The sequence below is a fragment of the Betta splendens genome, chromosome 14, assembly GCF_900634795.4.
Source record: "Betta splendens chromosome 14, fBetSpl5.4, whole genome shotgun sequence".
Classification (NCBI taxonomy): domain Eukaryota; kingdom Metazoa; phylum Chordata; class Actinopteri; order Anabantiformes; family Osphronemidae; genus Betta; species Betta splendens.
In genome coordinates, this window is record NC_040894.2 from 1,083,621 (window position 1) to 1,107,341 (window position 23,721).

General features: G+C 44.9%; 1 protein-coding gene across 9 annotated transcripts in view; it reads right to left on the bottom strand.

Annotated features, from left to right (window-relative positions):
- si:dkeyp-23e4.3 (rho GTPase-activating protein 7) overlaps window positions 1–21,589 on the bottom strand; it is a 35,275-nt gene extending 13,686 nt beyond the window's left edge. For 2 of the 9 annotated variants that reach the window (XM_029173694.3, XM_029173693.3), the window contains exons 1-2: window positions 9,510–9,970; window positions 4,836–4,888 (exon numbers count right to left, since the gene is read on the bottom strand). In XM_029173694.3, the coding sequence (XP_029029527.1) occupies window positions 4,836–4,872 (37 nt within the window). In that variant the 5' untranslated portion in view covers window positions 4,873–4,888; window positions 9,510–9,970. Of the gene's footprint in view, window positions 1–380; window positions 561–4,835; window positions 4,889–9,509; window positions 9,978–14,252; window positions 14,329–21,265 lie in introns of those variants that run through there. The other 7 variants (XM_029173695.3, XM_029173691.3, XM_029173698.3 and 4 more) reach the window with 6 other exon arrangements.
- Between the last annotated feature and the right edge of the window lie 2,132 nt (window positions 21,590–23,721).

Genomic DNA, 23,721 nt, shown 5'->3' on the forward strand with positions numbered 1-23,721 from the left:
TTCTGAGGATCCCTACGCCTTTTCTCTGAGGAGAAGCTTTTATTCTACTAGAGTTTCCAGCGGTGCTCATGATGTTTTCAGGCCCACGGCCTGCTAACAATAAAGGACTTTCAGTTGATACCAGACTACTTCAAAATACTTTTTGCCTCGTGAAACTAGGACCACACTGTTGATTAAATATTTAAACCAAAATGTGTAGAAAGGAATCGTTATTCAGTGACACCAGATTACTATATTCTTTCTGATCAACCAGATACCCAATAGTTTTCAGTCCTCAACTCCTTAAATGTTACGAAGAACTAATTGTCCACAGATATAACAAAGAAAACAGAGTTTCTGATTTTTCCCAGCCTGCGATTTGCAACTGAAAACCAACATACTTGTGATCAACATGCTCTTGAGTTGTAAAGTCTTGGCAGTAGAGAACTTCAGCAAACTTCCATGTTACGCTTGAGAACTGTTGCAGATACAGGCAAAAAACAGTGATGTCCAAAGTGAGACGTCATAAATCCAGTGTAGCGTTAGCGTCCTGCAGAGCTGCTTATATTGGGCATCATGTCAATGAAGACACTGGCGCTGGCTCCCCTCCCTCCCCCCTCCCACCGGCCCAGACCATGTGAACTCAGCTGGGAGGGTCTCCTAAAAATAACCCAAGGGAAACACTTCAGGCCAATGAATGCCTGTTTCAGGAGAGTAAAAGTACTTTCCTTTCTGTCCGTAAATCAGCATGGGTTAGTGGAGTGGAAAGGTACGTGCTGCCAGCACGTTTGATTCTTTTACTCTAAATTGGTAAAATGCAATATTCCCAGAGTAAGTAATGGGGACTGTAGTTATACTGACGGTGAAATTCAAAACCCTCCTTCTCTCAGACCAACGGATGTCTCAATTACAAATAGAATAGAGTGAGGACATGCCTGACAAGATTTTTCTTCACGTTGGAGTTCCAGTACTTCCTTTTAAAAAATACACTTCAGATCAAATCTAAGACACTTTTGTGACTGAATGACTGAAGTGGAGAAAAGATAAAGTCCTTGCTGTGCCCTAATAGTCTGTAGTTCTTCAAGGTTTCATCTCAGCGCAGTCCAAGGTACACCATTAGCGTTAATGGCCTTCCCCTTAACGAGTAGGTGTTTGATTATGGGCTTTTAAATGTGAATAACTCCCTCAGAGGGAGAGAGGAGAGCAGTGGGCATGATTCACTACATGAATTCACAAGTGGAGGAGGAGAGAATGGGAGTACGTAAACAACAATGGGACTTTTTCCACAGTCGGTCAAGAGTCACAGAGCAAGAGAAGCACAGACGTGGAAAAAATTAAAAAGGAACAGAGAAGTGATGTGAGTGATATATAAAGTCACTTAACAACATTGGACTCAAGCAGAAGGAAAAAATCTAACTAAAAAGTGTTACATTACTATTACTGTTAGCTTTTGGGAAACTGGTTCCCCCATGATCACAGATCTACTCATGGCTGGCTCATTACAGTACACTTTAAGACAGGACGCCATGACCACGGAGGAGCTGAGGCCACAGCACCGTAGCAACGCAAACAGTCACATTCTCAGATAATGAGGTGATGCTGCTCCTTCTGCTGGATCTTCACGTGTAAGTAAAGGAATCTGGTGATGCACACTTTTGCAGAACGCACAGCAGCTCCACTGATGGAAGCACCACATTATAATCACCATTATCATGCACTTATTCAAGTCGCCGCTCCAAAGTCACGCATGGGGAAGGCATCCGGTCTCTGGAGCCGACAAGATGTTGAGTGTAGAAATCAGGATTACGGCCGAGCTCAGGGCCTGACCTCCACCGCCACAGCAACAAAAAGCTGCTCTCTCTCAGCTGCGTATAAAGGCTGCACAACACTGCACTTCCTTTTCCCAAGCAGGAGCCTTACAGGCATCAAAGGGGGAAGAATCTAACAATACACCCAGCGGATGGGAGTGGCTGTGTGTGTGTGTGTGTGTGTGTGTGTGTGTGTGTGTGTGTGTGTGTGTGTGTGTGTGTGTGTGTGTGTGTGTGTGTGTGTGTGTGTGTGTGTGTGTCTCAGCCTGTTCATATGTACTTGGAACGTGCACAGCAGGAATACAGCTGTTGATACTGTAGTAGTACATTCATATAAACCTAAAACAAGGACGCTTCAGTCTAAATGACACAGCAGGGATCCAGACTACGAGATGATCTGTTTCAGACCTTCTTTGCTGTTCTTGGTTGGTAATTTCACTCACATTTCCCTTCAAGGCAGCTGAAGTAGGATCGACTCCCTGGGGATTTGTGCCAAGTTTCACAGGCCGTCATTCCTGCTAACGTTTCAACAACAATCAGATTAAAGCTGCTCTTTATTACCACTTATGTGGAATCTAAAAGGGTAGAAGAGTAATAACAGCTCAAAATGTGTGAGTACTACACAGCCTCAAACCAACACAGCAGACTTGATGTCTTTTCAACTTGGTATTAACGCAGACTAATACAAATTGAAAGAAAGAGAGAGAAAATAAAATGAAGATAACATGGTGTATTGTAACTGGCTAATTTCTTATAAAATGTCCCTTCATCGATATCTTTAATGTTGGTCGTATAACAAGCACAACTTGCTGCTTGGGGATTTTTGATTGATGTCTCTCTTTTTTCCCACCTTGTTATCATCCAGATCCATCCTTATGCTTATGCTAAACCCAGAACATAACCATCTTCAGGCATATTTTGATTATTGATACATAGTCAGCTACAGGAGTGACTCAGGAAATGTGAAAATCTGCAGTTGTTTGTTAACCAAGTAGGTCTCATCCTCTAGAAAAAATGAAATATTACAGTAAACCAGAGGCCAGTATTTAAATACTGAAGGCACCAAGGGGGAAATCCTCCAATTATGACACTTTTGTTAGAGCCAGTGCGATGGTTGGTGTCCAGACACTTGTGGTCAAAGGATATTCCTTAAGAGATTGTTGTTGTTCAACTGTGGTAAAAACATAAAAACTGCATTAAACATGCCTGAAGTAGTCACTGCAAGGCTGAATTCCATCTCTGTTGAGTGTTTTCTGGCAGTGGACGGAAACTCAAGGACACGGCCAAGGGTCAGCACAACCCTGGCACCGTGTCCAGGCCTGCTCTTACCAGGCTTTGGCCAGTTATTGCTCCCAACGCCCTGTAAGCACCATCAGGAGGCCGGTGGTAAAGTGTCTACGTCCATGACTAGAGCCAGAATGGCTCCATCCTGTCTCAACTCAGTGCATGAGGAATTAGGTTTTAGAGTAAACGATAGGTAATTAAATATAGGAGCATTGCATCAGAAATAAACATACTTTGTATTGGAACCACTGAAGGTGAAAGACAAAACAGATGAGGAGAAAGCTTTACCTTAAACCAAATCCAACCACCAAAAAGTCCTCAAAATATCTGCACTGATCTAAGATCTCCTATTTACAAAGACGTACCACAGTACAGGAAGCAGTTTGGCCATTTCTTAGCCATCAGCAAGTTATTTATGAGTAAATAAGCACAGTTTAGCAAAAGTCAATTCAAGTGGAAACTGTCCATTTCACTGTAACTGACAGTGGCAGTTTATAAAACCACCACCATCATTTCCTGAACAGGGCCAAGATGGCCGACCTGTGTGTGATTGTGTCCAGCCACTGCTCATTCTGCAGGAAGGCACTGCTTAAATACTACCATCAAACCGAGAGTAAAAGCTTCTCTGGAAATGCCATTTCCACTTAAGAGTAGCACCAGGAAAAGACATTAACAAATCATCATTAATGAAAGTGAATGAATAAACCGGCTCATTAGCCAAAGTGTCACAACCGCCACGGTTCTGGACCGGTCCAATACCTCGAAGACAGCAGAAGTACAAGAAAGGATGAGCTCGAAGGGGAGAAGATAAAATAAAACCCACATGTAAAATAGGTACAATAGGTACTTCAGCAGCAAGAGTTTCATGACAGAGGGAGAACAAGTGGAGGCTTTATGAGAATATTTAGATTAATTTACAGATTCACTTTTTGGAATGAAACCACTCAACATCTGTGTGATTAAATCCACAGTTTTACAACAGAAAGATCCAATTAAGAAACTAAACCCAGTAAAATTTAAATACACTGGATGCTGTATAGTATTTACTGCTTTACAATAAACTTTGAATTCCAATCTCAAACTTTTACAGCCTGTTTACAGTTACACAGTGAAAAGAAAAGGCCAGTTTAACTTAGTGAAAAGCACAAAACAGCAGCTTTGTGTGTTTCTTATTTTACTGTTGGACATGTAGGATCTGAACAGCTGTGTCAGTATCAGCGTCAAATGAACACACATCAGTCCCTTCCGTGTGGCATTGTTTGAGCCGTCCTGTTTGGCCACGGTGCTGGGGCCACAGGAAGGACCCGCCCAGAACGCTGCAGGACCATGCAGCCTCTTACAGATGCGCCGTTGAGGCCACTCCGCCCTCTTCGCCTGCTCAGGAAATCCATGTGACTAAGTGGACCTTCCAGAGCGGCTGTGTGACTGCCTGCCTCCCTTACACAGACTGCTTGACTGCCACCTGACCCTCACCATTCTAACATCCAGGTCACATCTATCCCACCTGCACAGGCTTGATGGGGCATCAGATGCAGATCAATAGGAACACCTACTGAGATGGGTATTAAAAAGAGCTGAGCACTGAGCATGTGGGAAGTCTGTGTTGATTCAGGAGTTATGGGATGATCTCATGTCATAAAGCAACAGCAACAGTAGCAACAGCTGGTGACGGAAGAACAAGAACTGCTTCATATAACTTCATATAACATATAACTGCTTCAATCCACATCTGAGGAGTTAGTGGGGAGTATGCTGAATATTCACCTAAGCATAAGGTCCAGTTCCATCTCCTACAGTCCATCAGGTTCTTAGAGGTTCTGCACACAACAATATACAAACTGGGATCAGCTCAATCTCCTCTACTCCATCTCTCCTTACACCTCTCTCTCTCTCTCGCTCTCTCGCTCTCTCGCTCTCTCTCTGGGCGTTCCTTTTTCTCTTTACTCATCATTACCGTCAGCCTGTGCCTGACTCAACGCTTTCTCCTGCCCACTACACCAATAAAAGGAAAAACTTCAAATATCAAACAATCATCTCCTCTACACTGGAAACGGGCACAGAAAAGATTGTTGTTTTATCTCCCTAGTGGAAAGCAGATGAAGTCAGCCTGGATTCACAGCAGTTACACTGGATTCAAATCTTTGATGTCAGGAAAGTAGATAACCAGCCAACGTGGTAGGGCAAGATACGGCACAGTGCACTCCCAATAATACAGTACTGTGGGATAGAAAAGCTACTGGACAGGCCTTCAGCAGGTCCAAAAACTAAATCCACAGGGGAAACACACTGTCAAGGACACAAATGCAGCTAGTAGCAACAGAAGCACCCAAACAGTTTGCTAGTTGCACACATTCAGAGAAGTCTCTGTACGTGTCTACATGGCTACTATGAAACACAAGAATTATGGTGTAATTTCCAGCTGACTTAATAAAAAAATACCTCCGGATCATCTGAATCCGTTTTCCCTCATGAGTCTGACAATACGGGCGAAAGCTGCTTTAAGCTTGGGTTGATAACATTAGATTATTAAATACAGACAGTAACATTTTTATTAGGGTTTGTATTAGATCAAACCTAACCCAATATTTTAACAATGGTGAAAATTACAGATTAGGCTAATAAAGATTAGAAATTGTGAAATGATATCACTGTCAAAATCCATTGTGACAGTAAAAATACTGATCCTCAGTGAGAGTCGTGAGACAAAGCAAAGTGTCCGGCTCTGTGGAACAAAAGGTACATTTATTTTGATCCTAATGGCCACAGTGAGCCAGAACCTTCATTGGAAGCCTGTAATCCCTCTGACATTTGCCTTTAATGTCAGACCTAATACTGTGGAGCCTCACGCACTGCTAATGAATCGATACAGTTTGCAAATACCAGAAGTTCAAAACTCTTTAAGTCAAGTGATAATGGCTGGAAAAATAAATATCCATTAACAGTGAAATAAGATCCGATTTAGGAACACGTCTTCTTGTCCTAAAACCAACAGCTTTGCAAGCTAATGGCTTCAGGTAATATTTATGGCCCCAGGTAAATGTCAGGTGATATTACCTAATACAGAACTAGCTTAAAGGTATTACAAGAAATCAGTAAAAAAAAAACATGTTGAAGGTTGGTCCTGCATTCACATGAGCTCAGGCTTTTACCACTGTAGGAGCTGGTACTGTCCATTTATTGAAAGCAAGATGAAGCAGGGCTGCTTCTTTCTAAAGTATTATGTAAAAACCTAAGGAGCTGCTCACTGATCCTGACCAGGACATGTGACTTTACCTGAAGCCCCTTTAATCTCATTTATCCTGCATTACCAGAACAACAGATCCTCTGTCTGACAGCTGCTCGTAAAGCTGCAATTAACAAAATTCAATTTTAAATGTTTGCGTTTGATTGATGATGACTCGCAAGGTGAAATCAAGCAGGAGTCTTAACTATCACCTGACTTTTACCCATCATACATGTATAGTTCACCTGATAAAATAAAGCACTTTTTGTGTACAGTGCACAGCCTTCAGGCCTCAGAGACCAGCCCAGGAACCCGATTCTTATAACAATCTGCCTCCTTGTATTAGGAAGGTTCAGAACGGAGGCTTTGACGAAAAGGTCAGGCCACCTTTCGCTATTGAAAATCATTGACTGCTAAAGATCATGACATTAAAGGTATGAGCAGAGAGGCCATAGGAGACGAAATGATGAGGTAGAGGTGGCAAACACAGACGGATGGAGAGATGAATAGAAGGAAGGAAGGAAGGAAGGAAGGAAGGAAGGAAGGAAGGAAGGAAGGAAGGAAGGAAGGAAGGAAGGAAGGAAGGAAGGAAGGAAGGAAGGCGAGCAAGAGAGAGAGAGAACTGTGGGAGGAGAATTCAAAGTGTCATATTAGGTTCATTAGCTACAGGCTAATCAAAAACCTAAAGAAGGATCACAAACAGCACTGCCAGGGATTGTAGGTTCTATAATCAGCAGCGTACAAAAGTGAGCCTCTTCAACATCTGTCTCATAGAAGTAGACATACAAAATATGCATTATTGGAGCAGCCAGCAGTGTTTACTGTCCTACTTTATGTGTAAAAAACAGGATCAAAAGCATAAACTGCAACATTTTGCCATAAAAATCAACTTTTAACAGCAAAATAAGGCCAACATGCTAAAGGCTGAGGAATTAGAGATGGTGTATGTAGGCTACCGCTGCGCTAGCAGAGACGCAGCGGAACCAAGCGATTAAAGCAGCAGACAAAGCCTGCGGAGCCAAAAGTTAAGAAAGCTGCTAGGTGTGAGCAAGAAGGCTGGGTTCATGCAGACCGACGAGCTGGGACGTGGTCTCAGCTAGCTTTGAGTGTGAGGCTCTTCCTCAGTGTGTTAAACAACATTTGTTTCTACACAATGAAGATTAGTTTTACATCAACACAAAAAGGTTGAATGGAGGGATATAATTATTTGAACCAATCACATCAGATCACACAGTTGACTATGACCGCTATTCTGCTCATATTTAAATATTTACTTAAGGTTCAGTAAAACATAATGATTTCTATAAACTAACATCAGTGCAAGAATTTGGACCCGCGTGCTGTGAACCATGACATACAATGTGGTGAGACCAGTAAAGTAACAGAGACACGGCTTTGAAGGTTTAGCGGTTGCTGAATCCAACAGAACGTCCAGTTTCAGCTCTGAACTGGGCGTCTTCAGGCCCCAGCAGAAACCGGTCAGCGGCTCCTTAAGGCTCTCGACCGCGTGGACTCAGGTTAGACCTGTGCACCGTTCGCTTGTGTTTCAACCAGTAGCTGCTGCCTTTCATTACCTTCATTCGTATTTAAGTCAATGTTACTCGTGTCTATATTTTATATTCATACTGTATATATTTTGCACACATTCTAGAGGTGCCCGGTTTTCCATTGTGTTTTAAACAATGACAAAGATCTACTTTTCTCATCTTGGCTGGAAATCTAAAGAGAAGAATGTTGCAGCTTGAAGCAGGTGGAAATAACTGGCACATTGTCAGCATTGTGAAAAACGCTGACCAAGACCGACAGAACGTTCCATCAACCAAACATCAAAGAATCAATAGAGTGAACAACAAAAGTCTTGAGTGAAGCTGGAAGTGTGAGCTGAGGCTCCTCTTCTGGGCGAGCTGCACTACGCTACACTGTGGTAAAGTAGTCTGCATCCAGTTCATAGCATTTCAGGTCAACGGCTACAACACGATACTATGAGATAGATTTGCTCTGTTTACATCAAATAATAACAAAACCACATCAACCAAAAGTACTTGAAAGGAAATGATCACCTTGCTTGTCAAGAGTTTAAAAAGCAATGTTATATCTAGAAAACCCTCAACAGCTCAAGTAAAAGCCCCAAATATGGACTCATTGTTCCCAGACGGAACTTAAATAATTGTATCAAATGTACAAGCCATAACAAATATACCTAAAAGATTACGTCTATTAGCATTTCACTCACTCACTCGTGTTCCCTGCCTGTAACACGACACCTAGTGGCTGGAGACTGACACTACATCACAACGCAGACCTGTGGATTGCACTGGGCTTCAACATCTACAGCAGAAAACTGACCCTCATTCTATTAGTTTGCTGATACCTTTTAGACATGTTAAAAAGGAGGAAAGACAGTAATGATTTTAAACAAGAATGATCTCAATATTTGCTAGTGTCAATGTCATATTCTTGTATTAATTTACCAACATCTTCTTTTAGAAACAATAAATCACAGTGGTAGTAATAACTGTAATAGTGTTAATAATTTGCTGAAATCATCTTCTCCTTAATGAAACCAATCCCTATGGATGTTTAGCTTTTGGTGCTGTGGTAAAATGGTGTACTGGTGCAGAGGGTGTTTATTGCTCTGTGTGTCTGCAGGTGTAAAATAAATGAAGTCATCTGTCACTTCACTGGACACTGGGACACTACTTTCACAGAGTCAGCTGTTTATTTGGCCCTGAGACCTCAATCGTGCCCTGCTCTGCCCAGTGGGCATGATTCGAATCAAATCGGTCGCCTTCGGGTGGAGGCGGTGGGAGAATAATGGTGACATTTGGCAGAATGCATTTTCCAAAAAAAACTAAGAGTAAAAACAGAAAATTGGAGCCGTTCGCTGGAAGTGAGAGAGAACTAGATGACGGACACGTGTCCTGGTGCCCCGTGGAGCGTCTGAAAGGACTGGAATGGACAGAGACAAGAGGCGCGACAGAGGACGTCAAAATGACAGAAAGTCAATGGGTCTAAAAAGAAAGATGGGAAGGAATCGCATTAAGGCTGAAGCTGAGAGTCCCCAGAATGAGGCCGAGGGGAATTTATGTTGTTTGATGTTGTCAAATGAGCAAATCAAGCTCAGTCCTTAACACGGAACACACAGCTTAGTAGTTAATCTAGAAACGACTTAATCTTTATCAACGGTCTATGAGCCGAGACGTTTGTGTTCTTACCTTAAATGCGCTGGAACTTGTTGGTAGAAGCTTTAACGCACTGGATGTTCACACACTCCACCGTCATAGAAACAACGCTGCTGCCGCTAGCTTGCTAGCTAGCTAGCTAGGCTATGTTAGCTAATACTTTGTTTTGCTTTGTTAAACTATTTTTTTCAACGCATGGTTTTATAAATGCAATGTCTCTTTTGCTAAATGATACTGGACTTTAACCTTTCACATTTGTATCTTACTCGAAATACATTCAAAACGTAAGCGTGCACACAAACGTGTCCGAGGTTAGCCCCGCCCACACCTGTATTCCACCAGTTTAATTGGTCAAGATTGGTCACGGTGATGTGAGGGACCGAGATTTGTCAAAGGCTTAATACTAAATACTAACAAACTTCACACATCGGTCAAACTTAAATCATGACAATTGTTTAACATCAGCCACTGCACCATCATTTCTGTTTCAAGTGGATGAGGTTGTATTCGAAAAAAAAATTGTTCATGCTTAGAGTTTGAAACGCACACACACACACACACACACACACACACACACACACACACACACACACACACACACACACACAGAGAATAAATCTTGTTTTAGAAATGTGCTAGTATTGATCTGTCATCAGTTTGTCCACTCGACTTTCAGACTTTTAAAGTTAGAACAAATCAAAAAGATTTGATGCACAAAAAGGTTTAAGTTTAAGGGGAAGTGACAATTTTGAAAATTGCCAATATTAGGAGAGTGAGGACAATGTGTGAAAGGAGAGTAAGGGCAACATTATGTGTCACAGACATTTTAGGGGACAAGATGTGAGCAGAGACCATTTTATCAGCATTTTCGAAAGTGGAGACGAAGTCTGGAAAGTCGTCTGCAGGTACGTAGATGAGAAAGGTTCTGTAAGTGAGAACTTTTGGGGGGAAATGAAAAAGCACAGATATTTTATTAACATGAGATTATCTGCAATAACAGTTCTCTTGTTTGTCTTTCCTGTTTGCTCCCTTACGTCAATCTGTTCCCGCTGTTGTGTAAAAGTAGAATGAATGAATGAATGAATGAATCACTCTTCATTCAGGTTTTCCAGTCAGCTTTTAGGCTAAAGTCACAAAGGTGAGTAAGTGATCCTGAAAACCTTAATATGTAGCTGAGGGTTCTTTTAAAAACAAAGAATTGTAGCCATTACACTTGTTGACAAGCAGGTGAAATTAATTTGAATCTGAATCACTGTGATGTCAGGTGTTTAAAGCTCACCCAACTATTATGTGAGCTGCCCAACTCTCTACATGGTTCAAACCCATTGGAGTAAATTAGAAAAGGTGCCCTCTGTGTTAGACAAAAGGACAGCAAGGGAGTGTTAAAGTTAATTAAAGAAATATTTATATTAATAATGGATTCAATTAAATGTGCTAATTAAATGCATGTGCTTTTTACTTTTATTAAAATGTGCTTGTAATTATAGTGTACAAGGACAAAACCAAACAAGCACAGGCTGCAGGCCTTTTAATGGTGTTGGCTGTTTATGTGAGCGGAGACGCTGCTGAAGGGCATTTTGTGGCCTTGCGTTCAGAAAACGTGCTCTCTGACAATGGTTGCTGTCTGTTTGCAGATGCAAACGCATGCAGCTGTGGAAGGAGGGTGGATGCACACGTCCTGCCGCTCGGCTGCGGAGGTGTGAGAAGAAGAGCTCTCTTTGAAAACCAGCAGCAAACAGCCAGCGGCAGACAGCGGAGCCCACATTTGTTCTCATCAGCTTCTGAGTTACACAGCAAACGCTCTGTAATTCAGATCATGTCTTTGTTAATAATGCATGAGAGACATCGCATGTGAAGTGGAGACAATGTGCAAGCATTAATTAATTCATCATCGAGGTCTGCGTGGAGCCGGTCCTGCTGCTTGCTGACAGCCTCCTGCACATGCAGCGCTCGCTCCCTGCGGAGGTCGGGTCAGAGTCAGGTCGGCGTTGGGTGGGAGTCCGTTCTCTGCAGCAGTGACAACAAACACATCCGTCTTCTGCCGCTTCCTTCAGCTTCACCTCGTTGCTGATCGTTGTTGATACGGAGCCTCCATTGCTTTATTTGCCCTGTGGTGTTTGTAGGTTATCATCAATCTGATCTCCATCACATCTCCCCCGACAGACGCAGCTTTACCTCCTCAGCTACTTCCCAGACGACAAACTTATCTTCTTCCCAACTCCCTTTCCCCAAAACCTCCGCCCACGTTGCGCCGTATTTCAGGTCTGTTCAACTTTTATGATCTTCTCCTCGTTTATTCTCTGCTCGTGTTTCATTCTGCCCTCATGTTAGGCTCACCCACATTGCTTCCCTTCCTCCTCTCTGGCTTAAAAGCAGTCCTACTGTAGAGCGGATTTCAGCTGAGCCAGGAGCAGTTTGCTCCCAGGCCGTGACACCTCCTGATAGTGCTGGATAAGCAGGTCAGATGGCGCCGGTGTGTACGAGAAAAAACAGCTGACAAGAAGCAATAGGGGAGCGAAAGCTTGGTCCTCCACAGATAAATGTGTCTTTTTCTTGCAGAGCTGACGGCCGAGGTGGAGGAGAATGAGCCATTTCCATGTGAAAAGCTGAGAGGAAGAAAGATGAAACTGCTGGAGATCTAAATCACAGTCACTTTATCCGACAAGTATGATGAATGTGCAGGAATATGCCTGGGAGGCGCCGGTGCAGAGAGGTTGGCACCTCACAGCTTCCCTCCACATGCTCCTAACGGCTGCATGAGGAGCAGCAGAGCGGCTTACAGGTGGAGGCAGGGTTAGGGAGCGAGGAGCATGTCAGGTGGAGGCAGAGTTAGGGAGCGAGGAGCAGCAGAGCGGCTTACAGGTGGAGGCAGGGTTAGGGAGCGAGGAGCAGCAGAGCGGCTTACAGGTGGAGGCAGGGTTAGGGAGCGTGGAGCAGCAGAGCGGCTTACAGGTGGAGGCAGGGTTAGGGAGCGTGGAGCAGCAGAGCGGCTTACAGGTGGAGGCAGGGTTAGGGAGCGTGGAGCAGCAGAGCGGCTTACAGGTGGAGGCAGGGTTAGGGAGCGTGGAGCAGCAGAGCAGCTTACAGGTGGAGGCAGGGTTAGGGAGCGTGGAGCATGTCAGGTGGAGGCAGAGTTAGGGAGCGTGGAGCATGTCAGGTGGAGGCAGAGTTAGGGAGCGTGGAGCATGTCGGGTTGAGGCAGAGTTAGGGAGCGTGGAGGATGTTAGGGAGCGTGGAGCATGTTAGGGAGCGTGGAGCATGTTAGGGAGCGTGGAGCATGTCAGGTGGAGGCAGAGTTAGGGAGCGTGGAGCATGTCGGGTTGAGGCAGAGTTAGGGAGCGTGGAGCATGTTAGGGAGCGTGGAGCATGTTAGGGAGCGTGGAGCATGTTAGGGAGCGTGGAGCATGTCAGGTGGAGGCAGAGTTAGGGAGCGTGGAGCATGTCGGGTTGAGGCAGAGTTAGGGAGCGTGGAGGATGTTAGGGAGCGTGGAGCATGTTAGGGAGCGTGGAGCATGTTAGGGAGCGTGGAGCATGTCAGGTGGAGGCAGAGTTAGGGAGCGTGGAGCATGTCGGGTTTAGGCAGAGTTAGGGAGCGTGGAGGATGTTAGGGAGCGTGGAGCATGTTAGGGAGCGTGGAGCATGTTAGGGAGCGTGGAGCATGTCAGGTGGAGGCAGAGTTAGGGAGCGTGGAGCATGTCGGGTTGAGGCAGAGTTAGGGAGCGTGGAGGATGTTAGGGAGCGTGGAGCATGTTAGGGAGCGTGGAGCATGTCGGGTGGAGCAGCACAGAGGAGCATCCCTATGCTGGCGCCTCATCCCTTCTCTTCTCACCACAGACTAAAACAAATGCAGGCGCTAACTGTCCGGTTCCATCTGAAACCATGTGCGACACCATTAGTTGTTGAACTCTTCTTGGACTCATAATAGTTCCAGACACTTTGAACGACTGCCAAAGGACTCTGCTGCTGCACAGGTGGCAAAAGTGGGCTCTTAAATTTATGTGGACCTACAAAACAAGTGACTCACTATAACCTTAAGCCTGGTACCACAATTTACCAATAAAGCAAATGACCACAGTAGAATCTGCTTAGCTCTCTCTTAGACACACAGTCACAACAATAGACTGAACTGATGTGTTCCCACGGCTCAGACAGTGCTCAAACGTGTGGATGCTTCTCAGCTGCTGCTTGTGGTGACGGCAGGAGCTGCTGGAGGATCTGGAGCTCAGCTATTGCGCGTGTGACGACAGCCCTAAAATGGAAAGAACCTGTATTTTCAGGGTATATGAGGCCCTAGTGCACAACTTAGCAGGACAGCAAACACATCAGACAGCGTAGTTGGGGAGGAGACGCCTCACAGGTCCTCTCGACCGGCAGCTTCAATAGATGGAGCCTGCAGAGAAGCAGCCTCAGCGTCCATGAAGCCATGTGACGCTCATTCATCTGCATCAACTATTGGTTTCAAACCAATAGTTGCAGCAGAAAGCTTAGATATGAGCCCGTTCATCTTCATATTATTTCTGTGTATGTCAGTGCAGACTTTGTGAAAAGTTTCCACCAGGCACAAATGGAATAGAATAATAAATCCCATTCAAAGCCAGCGTGACTGGGACCGCGGACACTGAGCTCGCTCCTCGCCGGCACAGATTGCTTTCAGCCTCGTCTCGTCTCGTCTCGTCTGTCTCGTCTGTCTCGGCATCGGCAGATGAGGTTTTAAGAGGCCGCGGTGCTGCGTGATGAGAAGCTGCTTGGTCGATGGCTATGTGCTGCTGGACTCACCTCAACGATCCTCATCTTCAGCCAGAAACGCAGGACCAGACTGTGTTATCGCTGGAAACGAGTTCAGGCCAGAAACCTCTGTGGTGGAAATTTTCCATAAAGAAGTAGATGAGAGAGAGTTGTCCTTTTGTGCGATTTATTGAAATAATAAAGAAAATAAAAATAATGGGGAAAGCAAATAAAAAGCATGGATGTTGATCGTGCACATCAACAAACCAAAAACCAGCTGGGGAGATCAGTGCACACACCACGAAGGTGTGATGCAAAGAGCCCACGATCCTCAAGTTGCTTCTGCCTTTTAACCCCTTTCTCTGGCTCTGGTGGAATGTCTCTCTGCAGCAATGGAATTGTTTGCGCCACCTTATCTCGCTGTGAGTGAGAATGTTTGCTTTCTCACTTCTGCATCGTCATGTCTTGTTATCCAAAGGAAGGAACACCGAGCTTCCAAGACAAGATGCATTTGCTTTAACAGCCTTGGGTCTGGTGGGGAGTCAGATAGGAAGGAGCCAGAGTCCGGGTGTAAAAGACAAACATATATCAGAAATTATTAGTCAGTCAAATGGAACATCAGATGTTTAGACTTGATGTACGTCAGGGCACAAGAGATTATTTGTTTGTGTAAGAATGTTCAGTATTGCACCTAACCAGCACATGACGAGTGTGTTGGATAAGAAACAGCACAAGGCAAAATTTTTCCATTACATTCCCCCCTTTTGATTACACATTAATCAAACACTAAAATAATAAATTTTTCAAACATTGCGTTTTGTAGTAACAACCCTTACAAATGAAACAGTAAGTGTATTAAGTCAAAATTCAAAAATACACCTTCACATAAAAATGCAAGTAACTTAGGGATAAAAGGTTGGGAGCTGTTTTGGTGGGTAGTTAAACAAGAATAACCTCTGTATGAGCATGTGAAGAAAATAAGTCCATAATCATATTTGTATCAGATTATATTTTGTGATCAGATAGCCATCGTCAAAGTCATTACGTGAATTAGAGTTGGGGTTTTTGAACATAGTTCATTGTGTCATTTGATACGAGAGTGTTGCTGAGGTCGCACGCATGATGAGACCTCTAACCAGTGGGATAACGCAAAAACCAAACAAGAGAATCACAGCCATCTCAATTATAAAGGAAACAGCTGTGGACATGAGAACAGATTTCCATTTTCCAGACATTTCGTCTAGCCAATTCCAAGAGGAAGAACCTATACCAGAGTTAGCTGGGATTTTGAAGGCCGTGTAGCGCCTTCGCCACAATACCATTAGAATCAGTGTTATTCAGGATGTAAGTACAATATGCGTCTCCAAACACAACACAACCGCCTCTTTTCTCTGCTAACAACGTGTCTACGGCCATTCAATTGTAATGTAATAAAGAAAATTAATGTATGATAGCCATACGTTTCCGGTGGGGTTCTGTTTCATATATTCTTAAGATAGATTTAATGCTTTCGGATCTTTAATTGTACATTTGCGTCTAGAGCGAATAGGAGATTCAGGGATTTAACCAGAATGATGATGCGTTTTTCCGCTTGTGTTGTCTTTCATCTGTAGATGAAGGATAGAACTAATTGTAGCAGTGAATAAAGTGATTGTGAGCAAATTAAACACCAAGTCAACTTTAGGATATTTAAACTCAGTGTTGTGAATTATGTGAAATTTTCTCATTCAAAAGTAGTGTGCAAAGTTACATAGAAACATCATGTGATAAAGGCAATAATCAGAGTAACATAAAATGAAGTCTAACAAAGCATGTTTACAATTGATGTCTCGTAACAATCTGCTTCTTCCTGTTGAACAGTAGCGTTAGATTGTTTCCAACCTGTGTGTTGAAGTATTGATTGTTCGTTGGGGTTCTTCAGGTTGTGATCAGCTGATCACAGAGACACTTGGGATTCGTTATCACCGCCAGGTTTCCTCCCAATGTCGTCTGAGTCACTGTCACTCCCGTGATGTGAAGAGTCTACACGTCGTCCAGCGTCGGCAACTCAAGGCTGCTCGTGTGTGTGTTTTCTCAGGAGCGTGTGTGTAGATGTATGGTCTGATAGTGTGATTCACCGGCGCAGCTTCAGGCGGCGCTTGGCTCACACCTTTAGCTGAACGGTCAACGCAGCCTCGCCTCAGTGCGTGTGTGAGCACAGCGAGGGTCGTTCTTCTCAGTTCTTTTCGTCAGTGGTGGTTTTCTCGTGTGGTGTAGATGGAGGGTCGTCTGTTGGATCCGGGACCTTCCTGGATGGAGTGGATCCAAGTCACTCTCTCTGTGATCTTCACAGCCGTGTGGGTCGTCAGAAGGACCTGGAAGGGACCTCGCCACCGTTTGGAGTCCCAGTGCTTCCTCCTGAACTCCTTAACGATCACCCAGTCCCCTGGTTGGATGGTGTAATGGTCCTGTTGCCTGTTTTCACCTGTTGGGAAATCTGAATTGTGGGGAAAAAGGTGTTTGGGCGGTACGGCGTGTCATCAGGCCCAAACCAGACTCCATGGCTACAGGTGGAACCATTCGTCAGCCAGAGTCTGCGTTCCTGCGAGGTAGAAAATGTTTAAAGCACAGGGAGAGAGGAAGAAAGGAAGGAAAGGATAGAGAGAGTTGGAGAGGGAACAAGGATGAGGAGAGGAAACGAGGATCAGGAGAGGGAGGGGTTGTCGTCCTTCGCAGCAGCGTCTGCAGCTGCATGTCGGCAGAAACAAAGTCGTCACTGATGATGTAAAAACAGCATTAGCTGTAGGCAGCAGGACAGCGCCCAGCAAAGCAGAACCTAATCATGATGTGAGATAGGTTTGCAATTAGACTTCAAAAAAGCTTCCTATGCTTCCACAGAGCGTCTGTGGAGTCCATGTAGATGGTAACAGACTCTCCTTCTGCTCGTTTACTAGCTTCAGTCAATGTGATCAACTCTGCAGCCTGAGCAGAGTAGTGTCTTAGCAAAGAGCCAGACTTCAAGACGGCCTCTTGATAGTAACGTTCAGCATGTTGAGCAAAGTGGTGTTGCATCTAAGCCATCGGGCTGTAGAAAGATGTGATGTTTTCCAAAAGAATCAAAGACACAGTATGAGGACAAAGAACAGAAGTCGTACAACCTGATCTCTCATCCACTGTTTGAGTGAAAGGTCGCGTAGGGTCAGATCAGGAAGACCCAAGGTAGGAGCCAACTGAAGAGCAAGCATGAGGTCGGTGAACGTTGTTCAGCCTCAGACGTCCACGTGAGACAAGAAGTGGACGATGAAGACGTCTGCATCAGAACCCTGAGTGGGGCCTCAAAGACAGTAAAGTTAGGACTGAAGTTCCTACAATAAGAACAAAGACCTAGAAAAGACATCAGCTGTTTATACGTGCACGGTTTAGGCAGGTTTCAAATTGCTTTAACTCAGTTGGGTGAGATGGATTTGCCATCAGCTGTAATTACAATGACCCAGAAAATAACCTTTGTCTGAACAAAGTGTAATTTAAACAGGCTCTCTTTGTGGCCTGTAGCATCCAATGTTTCAGTAGCTTAGTGGTGTCTGCAGTAACACCATCTATGGCTTCCTTTAAGAGGGTGTTGTTGTTTACATGGTCTGTGGTCAGATTTAGGTGTGATGACCACTGGTTCACATCCTCTGATCGAACCTACATCATGTCTGTGTGAGCCACAGGGAAGCAGGGCTTCCTGTAAGGCTGAGTGTTGGGTCAGAGCGTCCTCTGAAAAATAAAAATAAAAACGAAAGCGTGTAATGTGTGTCATTAGAATGTGGAGGTACCCAGTTCACTGTTTGCTGCACATGACAGGCAGAATAAAAAAAAGTTTTCTAAAGTATGCAAAGTAGGTAAATACGTCACATGGGGTCAGAAGTCGTTCACCAGTCTCCACCCCGTTGACATCTGTTCACGAAAGGACCCACGTCCTGCCATCTGTCTCCATCATGTTTTCACAGAGGGACGTGTGGAACTGTAGAATAAAAAATAAAAATCTTTTTGTTCATTAGTAAAAGAAATCGCAAGCGCAGACCTGTGTTCATCCCAAAAGAGGGAAGTTGAGGTCAGTTTGAGTGTGTGTGTGAAATCATAAACAAGCTGTGATGCAGCCTGTGTGAGGGCCTCAGTTACAGCCCCCCCTCAGCAGCCAATGATAAGAGCACAGCTGAGCTGAAGTTAACAGCAACAAAAGAGGGATTATTTAGAATGTCTGTAGATGTAACCTGCACTCCGTCTGGAGTGGAAATCAATCAAATACCTAAACTACAGATGAGATCTCTTCCTAAAAATTTAACTGGGCACAAGTTTGAAAGCAAAAATGAATGTTAAGGTGTCTTGCTGTCAGATGTTGTACAAGACAGTGAAAGAATTAGTTTTTCTTTAATAGTCTGGTACGTACAGTAATTATTATTACTTCTCTCTAATAGTCGTCTTCCCTTTAATAGTCATTAATAGTCTGTTTCAGTCAGTTTCAGTCTTCCTATGGTCTGGTTTTGTTTTTTCTACAGTCTGTTTTGTTTTCCTATAGTCTTCTAGTCTGGCCAGACAAACCTATATTGTGCACAAGTATTTTTAGAAACATGGAGGATTTTATTACTGAATTTGTTGCAAATTGAAATAGTTTAAACCCATCAGACTGTAAAGTCATGCAGCAGTTGTCATTTAGCTGTTTGTCATATTTTTAAAATCACTCTGTGGGATTTTTTTTTGAGCAAAAAGCGATTCTTCATTGCGAGCAGATAAGCATGAACATGAATTTGGGCGTGTATCAGCTGTAAGCGTGTTTCTTCATTGCGTGTATGAATGTGTGTGTGTGTGTTTGCGGTACCGTCTTGTACGTCACGTGAAAAGGAACCGTCACCTTCCTCCTTCCCCAACCATCAGTCTGATGTGAGCGCCAGCGGGTGAAGCCTTTCAATGGGACAGTTGTTCCTCGATGACAGACCTTTCCTGGATCCTCAGATGCAGCTCTTTTGGGCCGATCACGTCTGAAGCCTCTCCTGTTGTTTCAACCAGTGTCTGTGTCAGAGCACGTCTTCTCTGCTGTTGCTCTGTCCTTGTTTTCCTTTGCTGATTGTCATAAGCAGGTGTCTGTCAGACACACACGCTTGTAGTAGCTGGTTCATCTGATGAGCCCAGAACGTGATGGCTGCAGACGTTGTGGGAGTCTGTGAGGCGTCCATGCTGTGGTCTGTGTCCTCCAGCTGCTGTGGTGTCAGAGCTTCCACCCTGTTCTGGTTGTTGATCAGGCGCTTCTTCTCCTTCGGTTCTTCTGCTGATGGTGGGAAAGGAGTCCAGATCCGGATTTACCCTCATCGCGCTCAGTTCTGCATTAGAATAGAGAGCAGAAACAGTGGGAGCATTTGATCTTGACATGATATGTGTGTGTGTGGTGTATGTGTGTGTGTGGCAGAGTGCAAACAATTCTTCCCCAGAGTTGTTATCTCCTTTTTTCCGTTACTCTCATCTCTCTTTTGTTTCTTTTAGGGCTTTAGTTTTCATAGTTTTGCTTTTTCAAATCTTTTAAAGGTGCATATGTCTTTTACACTACGTAATTCTCCTTTTGAACCTATAACCAGTTTCCCACTCATGGAAACATGAAACACACTAATAACCATATTTACCTTTTACTTTTAATTACTTTTACTTTTGTAATGCTGCAGTCTGGTGGTGGAGACTTAGATCGCCCCGAACCCATCTTTCAGAGTCCCGGCGGTTTTCTGCCTTAGACTTTTTTGTGTTCCGGCCGGAACCTTTTTTCGAAATTTCTCTTCCACGGACGTCTCCGTAGAAAGGGAACCGCTCAGATCAGCGACAGGGTTCTCGGAAGTGGTCCTTCACCGTCAGGCCCCTCTAAGACCCGGGTCCCTCGTATCTCAAAACCACTTCCCCCTGCAAACGCGCTCCGTCTTACAGAAGCCGTCTTTTATTTCCTTGTCCACACCCTTTGGACTGCGCTCAGATCTGCACACTGGTCTGTATCCTCAGTACAGACGAAACAAGCTCGGTCCCACGAGCCAACCCTTAGCAACCACCGTCTCAACCACCAGGGCAGACTTTGACCTAATTAATTTTACCCGAATATTAAATTTTAAAATTATAATTTTTTCTAATATTATATTTTGGATGTTTTCAGCCAAATAGTTGTTTTAGAAATATTATCATCTCTAGTCCTAATTATATTTTCTTTTTGTTTTTTCCCAAATTAAAAGGAATCTCTCTCACCGAGCCAAGCCAAATTAGGATTTGAGTTTGAATCTGAGTTCGTGGATCTCGTCAGAGGCGATCCAGACGCGTGAGCAGTCCTCCCAGCTCTGAATGTCTGTAGAGGTTTGGAGGCTGAGCGACCCTAGTCCTCAGGACTATCGTCCCTGGTCACACCGTCCAGACGACCTGCCGCGGGATCCTGTTCGTAGACGCCAATTTCTGTGGTGGAAATTTTCCATAAAGAAGTAGATGAGAGAGAGTTGTCCTTTTGTGCGATTTATTGAAATAATAAAGAAAATAAAAATAATGGGGAAAGCAAATAAAAAGCATGGATGTTGATCGTGCACATCAACAAACCAAAAACCAGCTGGGGAGATCAGTGCACACACCACGAAGGTGTGATGCAAAGAGCCCACGATCCTCAAGTTGCTTCTGCCTTTTAACCCCTTTCTCTGGCTCTGGTGGAATGTCTCTCTGCAGCAATGGAATTGTTTGCGCCACCTTATCTCGCTGTGAGTGAGAATGTTTGCTTTCTCACTTCTGCATCGTCATGTCTTGTTATCCAAAGGAAGGAACACCGAGCTTCCAAGACAAGATGCATTTGCTTTAACAGCCTTGGGTCTGGTGGGGAGTCAGATAGGATGGAGCCAGAGTCCGGGTGTAAAAGACAAACATATATCAGAAATTATTAGTCAGTCAAATGGAACATCAGATGTTTAGACTTGATGTACGTCAGGGCACAAGAGATTATTTGTTTGTGTAAGAATGTTCAGTATTGCACCTAACCAGCACATGACGAGTGTGTTGGATAAGAAACAGCACAAGGCAAAATTTTTCCATTACACCTCCACTCGTGCTGAGTGGAGTCTGCGTGCGGGTTTCGGCGCAGGGCTTCACCAACATCAGCGTGGACGAGGAACGAGGACTGACGGAAAACAACAGCTGATGGATTCACGTCCACAGATGCAGTCGTCTCTGCTGTGTCATCAGACCTCATCTCACTGCAGGAAGCTGTTTTTTTAGTCTGGACAGAACAAACCCGGCACAGTGGAGTCCTCCAACCCCCCGTCTGGCGTGGGTGGAGGTGGGGCGCTGTCTGGGCTGCGGAGGCGGAGGCCGGGTTCTGGACGGAACAGACAGAAAGTGCTGCTTCAGTCCAATCATGCGTTCAGATGCGGAGGGAGCCTCATCACAAGCAGCTTATTGATTTGGATCTAAAGTAGCTGCCATCGAGAAAAGAGGAGCTTTTACACCCTCAGCCTGAACGTCACTGCTTCGAATGACTCCAAGTCCCAAATATAAATTCAAATCTTTACGAGCAAACGATAGAAATATATGACTTTTCCTGAGGTGGTGGACGAAGAACAGACAATAAAGCAGCCGCTGATGACGGTCCCTCGCCGACTTCCCTTCAGACCTCGTGTGATTGAGCCGAGCACATACACGCTCGTCCGTAGCTTCTATCTGTGTCCACACACTGTGCTGGACAGACTGGTCCAGCTGTAAACGCCTTTCATCATTCACTGATGATGATGATGATGTTGATAATCAGGGTTTTGGCTGCAGCAGATGGAGGCTACGTCCAGGCTAATTTTCTGCTGAGTTTCACCATCCATTACAGCAACGACAGCGATGAGACGGATGATTATGATGGCAATTATGAATATGGTGGCTTCTTTTCAAAAGTGACGCACATATCCATAAAAACGTCCAAAGCTGGACGTTTTAATAGTTGCTCCATAATGAGATGTATGTTTTCATGCCAGCAATCAAACTGTCAGAAGTTCTGTCAGTTTTATAATATTGAATAAAACTCTGTCTTTCTCTGAACGGGGGTCACTGAAAGTGAACTGAACACTCGTCAGGCGAAGGCGCAGGTTAAAATCACTCCCAGAGGCTGCGATGGAGCAACAGTATGACTGACCCCAGCACAGACAGACAGACAGACAGGCAGACAGACAGACAGACAGGCAGACAGACAGACATACACACACACACACACACGCACGCACGCACGCACGCACGCACGCAGACAGACAGACAGGCAGACAGACAGGCAGACAGACAGACAGACAGGCAGACAGACAGACAGACAGACAGACAGACAGACAGACAGACAGACAGACACGCACGCACGCACGCACGCACGCACGCACGCACGCAGACAGACAGACAGACAGACAGACAGACAGACAGGCAGACAGACAGACAGACAGACAGACAGACAGACAGACAGACAGACACACAGACAGACACACAGACAGACACACAGACACACACACACACACGCACGCAGACAGACAGACAGACAGACAGACAGGCAGACAGACAGACAGACATACACACACACACACACGCACACACGCACGCACGCACGCACGCACGCACGCACGCACGCACGCAGACAGACAGACAGACAGGCAGGCAGACAGACAGACAGACAGACAGACAGACAGACAGACACACAGACAGACACACACACACGCACGCAGACAGACACACAGACAGACAGACAGACAGACAGACAGACAGACAGACAGGCAGACAGACAGACAGACAGACAGACAGACAGACAGACAGACAGACAGACAGACACACAGACAGACACACAGACAGACACACAGACACACACACACACACACACACGCAGACAGACAGACAGACAGACAGACAGACAGACAGACAGACAGACAGACACACAGACAGACACACAGACAGACACACAGACACACACACACACACACACACGCAGACAGACAGACAGACAGACAGACAGACAGACAGACAGACAGACAGACAGACAGACAGGCAGGCAGGCAGGCAGACACACAGACACACAGTTCACACCTCCACTTTGGGTCATTACAGATACATGAATTATGATAAAGTTGATGTGACTGGTTGAACCAGGACTCACTCAAATCTGTGTCTTTAGGACCTGACATCGAGTTTCCTTATGTGTAAATCAGATGAAAACCAGAGCCGTGACTTGTGTGTGTGACGTAGGTTTTACAGTAAGGTGCTGCTGTTTCTTTTTAATGATCCTTCAGAAGCTTTGTGAAGTCTTGCTTCCAGTGGCTCCAGCTACTAAACTATTCATGACGGCAGAAACAAACACGCGGCTTAAAGGAGAACAAAGCTCCCGGTTGTTGCAGCTTTGGTGCTTTTGTTACTGACACAAGAGTCGACGTGATCGTGATGACAGCTGCTGGACTCATCACCGGCCTGAACGCAGCGAGGCCGCGTCACGACGGGCAGTAACGCGTGACTCCAACGCCACCGAGCGCCGGCTCCATGAGAG